The sequence below is a fragment of the Thalia democratica genome, chromosome 9 (genome assembly GCF_965202585.1).
Source record: "Thalia democratica chromosome 9, ktThaDemo2.hap1.1, whole genome shotgun sequence".
NCBI lineage: Eukaryota > Metazoa > Chordata > Thaliacea > Salpida > Salpidae > Thalia > Thalia democratica.
In genome coordinates this window covers 31,976,534-31,985,947 of record NC_139173.1, presented here as the reverse complement: position 1 = coordinate 31,985,947, position 9,414 = coordinate 31,976,534, and the positions used below count along the sequence as shown (strand labels likewise).

The following is a 9,414-nucleotide window of genomic DNA, read 5'->3' as shown; positions in this document are numbered from 1 at the left end:
TGCTGTACGTTAGTTTATAGATTTAAATTTTGTATGTTTAATTGATAAGTTTAGTGGCAACAAGCTTATCTTTGGAGCACATTTAAAAATTTAAATCTACACATTAAGACTGACTAAATAAAAAACTGACTTTGTTTAATTTAGTTTTATTGCTGTCAAAACGATAAAAAAAAGATCAGCATCCGGTTTTTTATTACAAAACTTAATAAGTAAATTTGTTTGTTGATTAAAACTAAAGCAAGTTTATATATTTAAAGAAGTTTAAAAAACATTTTTTTATCAAAAACAATTATGTTGATAAATATAATAAATTTTTAAGGTATGCTTGGGTCAGGCAGGCAGAGGAACTGAACCTGGTAATCCAAACACTTGCCGTCATTTTCACTGTTGATGCACCGGAATCCGCTGGAGGCGCTCATGTACACTTTGTTGCCCGACTCGGAAATGTGGCTGGAATGTTTTAAGTTTTTGTTTTGAAAAGTGTTGGTTTTATTTGATTCAAAAGTTTACTTGGGTCTTCACAAAGTCTTAATGCACTTTGTGCTGCATATATTATTAAGCAACTTAATAGCAAAGTTTTAAAAATTTTAACGGTTTTATAAAAATTGAGTAATGAAGTGCATAAACATTTGTTTGTTTTAAACTAAAATTTCACGCTCAAGTTATCAAAGCAATTCTTTTAGCAAGTATGCTAGGTAAAATGAAACTTTCTAACTTTAAATTGGCGAGGAACAATTGAAAAAAAAGAGTTTTACTTTTCTCTTAAACACATAGAAATAAAAAACGAAACATCATATAAATTCCCTTTAAACACAAAGCTAATTTGTCTTTTTTCTTAAAAAAGCAGAAACACAAAACCAAACATACATGTACTTAAAAAAAAAAATTAGTCATGTTTGTATATTTCTCAAGTACAAAACACAAGTTTCTCACGTTCCGTTAGCGAGCAAGACGTTTGTGGCGATGGGCACGCAGTCACTGACCTCGTCTTCACCATCGTCCTTGAACGCCTGGAACATTTCGTAGTCCGCCTTGAAGGTGGGCTTGTCCCTGTTCAGCCAGCTCGTCCATTTGGCGTCCGGGGCATCAGGATCTGTTCGAATAAAAAGTTTTTTTTTGAAGTTCTAGATTTTGTTGTCACACGCTTTGGACAAGCCAGCAGCTTCGTTGAAATTTTTAACTACTTGTCATACAAAATATTTTTTTTTTTCAACTCTACTTTCAGCTGTATTTAAACCCACAAACTCAATTTACAGTTTAAGCTCAGACATTTTTGATTGGAATTATTTCATATATAAAACTGTTATGTTTGTTGGAAGCTTGTACACCCTTTGCGAGAGACTTTTTTCAGTTTTTGTATTTACTTTATTACTTACCTGTTTTGCACAACCAGCGAACCTTGAAGTCCTTGCATTTTACCTTCTTCTTTCCTGGCTGATCTACATTCCTGCATCTGAGTCCTACGGAAGCGGAAAAGACAAACAACTTATTACGAGATTGGGTGATGAATCTGTCAAAGTATTTTTTTACTTTACTTTTGTAACTTTTAGATTTTAAATATTCACCTTTATAACCTACAGTTGCGTGATTTTGATTTACTAAAATAAAAACTTATAAAAACAAGCTTTTTGTCTATCAAATTTGATTCTTTGAGTAAAGCTTTTTAACAATGGTTTAATTAGATGAAGCATAATGAAACTAAATATATTCAGAATATTAAAACTTTACAGCTTTATAAAGTTTATCCTTAATGCCTGTTTGAAACGGTGAAATTTGTAATAGTTTGTAATTAAGAAGTAAATTATTTAACAATATGCAATTTTTTTTACTCAACTTAGCCTTTTTGTTTTTAAACTTTATAATGAAATTTATTTTGTTAAAAATTTTTGTAGTTACTTTAAAAAGTACTTAGCTTTTGATTCTTTACAAAAGTAATTCATAATTAATGTTATGAAAACAACAAATGATTAACAGACCGTTTTATAATGTTGCTGCTAAACTATTTTGTTTTAACTTTTTTTTTCTGTTTTAAAGCGGCAGTATAAAAAACTTTAAACGATGCATTAGTTTCACGACGCCTTCGAAAAACTTTAGTTGAAATCGTTTTACAAACTTCCCGCTTTTAAGTGATCTACTTTTGTGTTTAAGAGTAATTTTTACTAATAAAAAAAATACTCAAACATTGGTCAGTTAAAATGTCAAGTTTTTTTCTACACCTTATTATTTTAAATACTAATGAAAAATAGTAACCACACTGGCATACCTGCCATCAGTAAGCCTTGCTTCAATAGCCACCGGGTTCTTGCACACCCTTTTTGGCCATTTCTTCCTTATGTTAGCCAGTGTTTCGTGGTCCTCTTTAAAAGTGGGATTGTCTCTGTCGAACCATTGAGACCACGTGTAACCATTACCTACAAGTTTTGTTCATTTGTAAACAAATTTTATTAAATTGTAATATGTTTTGTTTTTTGTATAAACTCACTTGCTGTAGTAAAGCTCAAATAGCCGAAGGCCAGAAGGATTGCCAAACAAAATTTCATTTGAAAGGTTCTATTTGAAATCTAAATGAAAGGTCAAACATAAAACTATTTTTTATATCGCTCAAAAGTTAAAGAATAGTAGTAAGAACTTTGTAAAAACTTTCTTTCTAAATAATGAAACATTATTTCTAAATTTCACAAGTATTCAACTGATACCAAATGATATTACCTAAAATATCTTTGCATAAAAGTTTTATAACTTAAACTACATTTTGTTACATATAAAAATCGAAAGGAGAATTTTTTGTATATTTAACAATTTATCTTAATATGAAAATACGTATTTTATAGCTTATAAATCATTTAGCACAAATAAAAATCCAAATACTCAAGTTAATTTATAATCATAGCTTATAAATAATTTTCAAAAAAAACTTTTTATTTCTGCTATGAAAAACAAAGTTACTCGAGCAATTTTTTAAAGACCTAGTTTTGAGTTTTGAACAAGCAATGTACTTTTAGTTAAATAAGAAGTTAAATATTTTTTACTGAACTTCATACACTTGAACACCAAAAACTGATTATGTTATTCGTGAGTTAAAGTTCAATACAACGTTTAATTATTTTCATATAGTACTTAAAAATTTTAATACAGATTTTACCGAATGTGTCAAGAGCTTTTGGGTGATTTCGATGAAGATGAGGTTTATGAAGCTTATCAGAAATGTGTCGAAACTGGAGACTTCAAAAAGATTCGCACCAAGTTGTGCTATAAAAAACCTAAAAAATCCAAGAAAAAAAAGCAAGAACTTTAGTTACGTTTTTTGTAGTGTTAGACTTTTATTTAAGTTTTTTATTTTATAATTTTGGTTTAAAACGTTTTATTTTAACTTGTTTGATTTATCTTCAGATTTATGTTTTGTTGTGTTTTGTACCTGCTGGTTTATTTTTTGAACAACTTTTCGAAGGAAACACCAAATTAAATTATCATCGTCTTTGCTTTTCCTTCATTTATTTACTCTATCATTTTAGATTTATTTCATTTAAATTTTATTTAGTAATTTGAGTTTATATTAACTATTTTTGTAAGAAATTTTTGTAAGACTTTTTGAAAATATTTATTTTTCTATGACTATACATGTATGCTAATTCAACCACTTCGGAAACGAACAGTTGTAGCAGTAATGCATGCTTCACTGCTTTCTTAATTGTCATAAGAGTAGAGATTGCAAAAAAAAAGATTAATTTCTCAATGCTTAAATATGATAAATTTGAATATACGTTGCTTTTGGTAGAATGGTTAGCCGAAGCCACCTGTTAACTCTTTTTAAGCTGAGTATTATTTAATCAACTATTATGTTTATGTATTCTTTATAGTGTGTGTTTACTTTGTATATATTAAACTGTGTAATAAATTGTAAAACTTATTGAACAGTACTTAAGTAAATATCACAAAGAGATCCTATTTAGAATGTATTAGCAAGGTTGGCTTTTTATAGTAATACTTAGTTTATATAATGAGTCCTCAGGTCCTCTATCACTATATTGGCGTCCTCGGTTATATTAGTAAAATTACCAACCTTTCTGATTAGATCAGTCTGAGTTATAAAAACTTTTAGTTAAGACTTAAACAAAACAGCAATAAAAATTCTCGAACATTTTCTTTGAAAATCAGGAATAAGACATTTTTCTATACCTTAATCATACAGTTTAAGAGTGCATATACTAGGAATTTTAACATGTTTGTAAGAACCTAGTATAAGTTTTCTTTTGTTACATTTCTTTCTACGATTAAGTAATAAAAGTTGTTTAAACAACAGTTTTTGATACAGTGAGTCCACAATCAAAGTTACAATTATGTAGTAGTAGCCTATTGAATATTATTAAGATAATAATGTTTGTTTCTCGGGAAATTTTTAAGCTAGCCAAGATTAAGAGGTACTTCATTTTTTCGTTTTTTGTGGTTATTTTTATTTACCTTCTCTATATTTTTTTCAAGTGCCAAGGTGCACAATTTTAAGCAAAAGAAAGATAATTTTGACTTATAACGTAATAAGTAACCAAGAACCAGGTTTAACTTGTTTTGGTGCCCGATATATCTCAATCGTTGCCGCAACAAACCTTAAAAGCTGTGGCCTGAAGTGAAATGTGTGGTACTTGAAATTCGAACTTACGTTTAATATAGTATCAAACTCAAACTTCATATATACTTAGTATATTTGCAGCAATTAAACGACATCAATAACAAACATTCTGCAATTGTTGAAAATTTTTAAATCTAAATTCGGAGAAATTTAAAAGCTTATTAATTTTAATTGTGTTATCTGTTTAACTGTACTGAATTTCGAGAAAAACTTTTACGGCGAACTTATAAAAATTTAAAAGTATTTATTTGAAGAAAACAAGTTTTTGTCAAACCCGTAATTTTCAGTCAATTACATGAAAGTTAGATATAAAATTTGACAGTGAAAGTTTGTTTTATCTAAAATACAAACTACTTCAGTTAAGTTTTTCAGAGTTTTTAAACTTTGTAAAATTTTTAAATGCTTTTTACATAAAACTTTTCATGACTTCAAAAAATTTTAAGCTAAAAGTCAGCGTTTTGTATATGCTTAAACTTTTTTATTATACTTTTTTACTTAATAGTGTTTTTATTAGACAAAAAACATTACAGATTAAATAAATAGCTTAATAAACCATTTAATACAATATAACTTTTACCTAACATAGTATTCTTAAAGCTATGTAAAATTCGTCCAAATGTTGGCTAGATTTTATTTTTAGAACTTTAAACAGTAAGTATAAAAGCAAGTCTGTTTAACTTATGATTTTTTGAAAATAAAATGCATAATTTTTACTACTAATAATTAATTTTAAACGTGTTATACATTGGTTGGATACAAAACTTTTGAGTTTGTTTTTAAATTATACAAAAGTACTTGATCTAAAATTCCAAATATTTTACTTGAGGCAAACTTTAAAAACGAATCAAGATCAAAGATTAACAAAAAAACTTCTTTAATTTGTTTTGAATTTTCCAGAGAGACGTTTTAAAATTTAAACTAAAACTTGTTCAAAACGGGTTATTCTGCTAGCCAGAATTAAGCAATCTTGGATTAGCGCTTTTTATTATGAGCAGTTAATTTTGTTCTCAACATAAACAGTTTTATAAATTAAATTTAGTTACAATTCAATTTAAAAAAAAAGGTTATAATTGGATTCGAACCTGCGACCTTCTGATTACTATCGACGGTAAATACTGATCAACAATCGTTAGATAATATTTATAATTTGTAATAGTTATACTTTATTTATATTCCAAATAAGTATCTTAAGCTTAAATATAAAGCTAAATAAAATGATAACGCTTATGAAGTAAAATTAAACTTCCGCTGAATTACGCATTACGAACCCTAACAATAAAAGATAATTAATTAATATTACCAACAACTAATACTGACTTAAATTTCTTGATCTAAGATCTTTTTATTTAGTTTTATTTTTTGTTACTAATATTTAACATGATACAAGCTTTTTTTTGGTTAGAATGTAAAACTATTATAAAAAATTTTAACACAAAAATAATCAGAACAAAGAAAAAAACATCAAGTTTTAAAGGTTATAAATAGTTAGCCAAATAAGATTATTTATCGAAAATAAATACTGATCAACAATCGTAAGATAATATTTATAATGTTCAAAATAGATATATTAAAATAAATTTAAGAGTGTTAAAAGTTAATATTTATTAATAAGGTTAAGTTCTATATTTATAACAAATTTCTTGTTTAACATTTAGTTTGTATACTTTTATTACTGTAAAAGACTTTTATCCGACAAAAAAAGTTATCTAGTTTGAATAGTTAGATTTTCTTTAAACTAAACCTTTTAACGTCTATATTATATGTTTACTATTTATTTCTTTAGAAGTCAAAGTTTAAGAACCGCTTTATTTAATGGAACTTTATTTATAAACTTTGACGTTATTAAGAAGCAAGGATATTTCAATAAAACAAAAAGATAGTTTTAAAATCTTTTACAAACACTACGGCAAATAAAAAAGTAATAAGAATAAACCGTTTTGTATAATTATTCATTGTTATTTACCAGGAAAAATTGAATTTTTATAAAACGTAGTTAAACATGTATATATTTATAACTGCTCATTCAGTTCTTACGTTCTAACTATTGTGAACTAATCAAACTCTATATATTAGAATCTAAACAATAAATTTATTTTGTCATACATATTCAATGCAAATGTTGTGCCACACTATTTTGTCTTAAAACATAAGTTTAAAGCCAACTTAATTCCTAATTTGTATTTTATGCATCAATTGCTTTCGAAGCTTTTCTTTCGTTTTCACCCACAAAAAATTGCTAAGTTGCCTTTTTAATTAACATCTTAAAAGAATAACACAGTTAAAGTGTGATCGATGGAATTTATTGTTGCGCACATATTTTTAAATAAACTACACTATTTAAACAAGCGTGTACAAAACGAAAGGAATTTTAGCAGAAAACTCAGGAAGTACGAATAAAAACGAATCACATTCAAAAAGTAAAGAAACACTAATTTAAATAGAACAGAAAAAAAAAGTTTCCCACGCAACTTCGAATACTTTACACCTCCTACAAATCTGCAGCACTTTCTTTCGAATCATCCTTCTTGTCACTTTGGTTCGAACTACTCTGTGAACTTGCATCTTTACCAACCGGATCATCTTTCGAAGTACCGGAATCAGACTCATGCTTATCCTCATTTAACTTCACGTTTTCCACTGTTTCACAAACTTCAGCTGGAGTATCTGAACTTTGAGAAGGAGGATCATCATTTGTTTCAATAGCTCCACCAGTTGAACCGGTTTTTTGAGAGATGTTCTCCTGCTTATAACTCCTTATTGCATTTTTATAACCGTCTACTAAAGCCACTTTTGTTTGTTCACTTTGATCATTACCCTGATTGAAAACTCTAATTCATTGAATATTATCTGTTTCAAGTAAAAGTTGTGAACTTTTTTGGCTTGAGTTTTCTCAAACTTTTTATAGACAAATGCAAAATTTCTTTTAAGATAATCATGCATTACTTTTTCACCTTCCAAGTTGTTTATCTCGTTTACTACATCAGGACTTAGAATCACTTTTAGTTTCTCTTGGATAGAAACAAATTCACTACTCAATTCCTCATCGCCATATAATTTTGTATCATCCAGATAACTTTGTAGCTCACTTGAATATTCTTGCGGAGTCACACCAAAGTGAAACAGAGAACAGAAAAAATTATAATCAACACTAGGAGTTGGATGAAGACCTGCTGAAGAATTCTGAATTGCATTATCATCAGCGACGTTTGCGGCTTCGGCGCATTCACCATTATCAACACTAGATGGAGTTGTACTCACAGTCGGCTCATCAAAGGGATTCTGCAGCGCATTACCAACAGAAGCATTTGCACCACTCTCTTTCAAATCATCCTTCCCGTCACTTTTGTTCGAACTACTCTGTGAACTTGCGTCTTTACCAACCGGATCATCCTTCAAAGTACCGGAATCGGTCTCATGATCCTCCTCATTTATGTTCAGATTTTCCACTGTTTCACAAACATCAGCTGGAGTATCTGAACGTTCAGACGGAGAATCGTGATTTGTTTTGATAACTCGTCTAGTTGAATCAATAATTTTAGAGAAATTCAACTGCTTATAAATCTTCATTCCAATTTTATAATCGTCTACTACCGCCAATTTGTTTTGTTCATATTGATCATTGACCTGATTGATAACTGCAGGATCATACTTTTCTACTATATTTAAAATCAAGTTTTCTAAAAGAAAGTTGTGAACTTTTTTGGCTTGAACTTTCGCAAAATCTTCATTGATAAATGAATAATTTCTTTTAAGATAATCATATATTACATTTTCACCTTCCAAATTGTTTATCTCGTTTACTACATCAGGACTTAGTACAACTTTTAGTTTGTCTTGAATAGAAAGAAATGCACCACTCAATTTCTTTTCGCCATATAATTTTGTATCGTCCAGATAACTTTGGAGCTTATTTGAAGGGTTTTGCTGAGTCGTACCATAATTAAGCAGACAACAGAAAAACTTGTTATTAACATGCTTTGTTCCTATTGACTGATTCACATCAATGTCGTTTAGAAATGCTGAAAAATCTATCATCAGGTTTTGATCAGCAGGCTCTGTTGGAGCGTTTTGACGCTCATTTGAAGACAAATCAGCTGCCGGAATTCCGGATGGATCAGCTTCAACACCAGCAGTGACATGAAGACCTGCGGAGGGATTTTGCAGCGCATCATCATCAGCAACAACTGGAGCATCGGCGCTTTCACCATTACCAACACTAGATGGAGTTGTACCCACAGTCGGCTCATCAGAGGCTTCATGCTTAGCAGCAAGGTTCGTGCTTTCCTCAGTTTCAGACATTATTTACAACAACACTAAACTTTTGAAAAGATAAATTTTGATTGTTGTAAGCATTTTAGAAGTTTTATGATAGGAAAAGGTTGTAACAGCATAGGAGTAGTTATTTTTAAAATTAATAACAAGTTTTATAGGCTCTCATTACCAATTTAATTTTATCAGTTGATTTTAGTTTAAACTTAAACAAATGTTTATTTATCTATTTAAATTGTATGTTTTTTTCTAGTTGTAAAATTTAAAAACTTTTATTTAAAATATAGAATATAATGTATTTATATTAAATGAAATCACCCAATATCTAAATAAACAATAAATAAATATTTTATGGAGTTTAAAAGATGTTGAAAGTAAAATTTGTTTTATATAAGTTGATAAAATTTAACTTAACTATACAATTACTCTTGAATAAACACAGGCATTTTACCCTGACTGTCGATTATAACTTATTCTTGTTTTTTTTATGATAAAAATTAGTCTAACCATCTTACGTTAAT

General features: G+C 28.6%; 1 protein-coding gene across 1 annotated transcript; it reads right to left on the bottom strand.

Annotated features, from left to right (window-relative positions):
• Positions 1-314: 314 nt before the first annotated feature.
• LOC145845205 (uncharacterized) lies at positions 315-2,540 on the bottom strand. The gene is made up of 5 exons (XM_082952628.1): positions 2,483-2,540; positions 2,264-2,411; positions 1,377-1,510; positions 934-1,093; positions 315-450 (listed from the first exon to the last, which is right to left on the bottom strand). The coding sequence occupies exons 1-5, from the start codon at positions 2,538-2,540 to the stop codon at positions 315-317; spliced, it is 636 nt and encodes a 211-aa protein (XP_082808754.1).
• Positions 2,541-9,414: the final 6,874 nt, after the last annotated feature.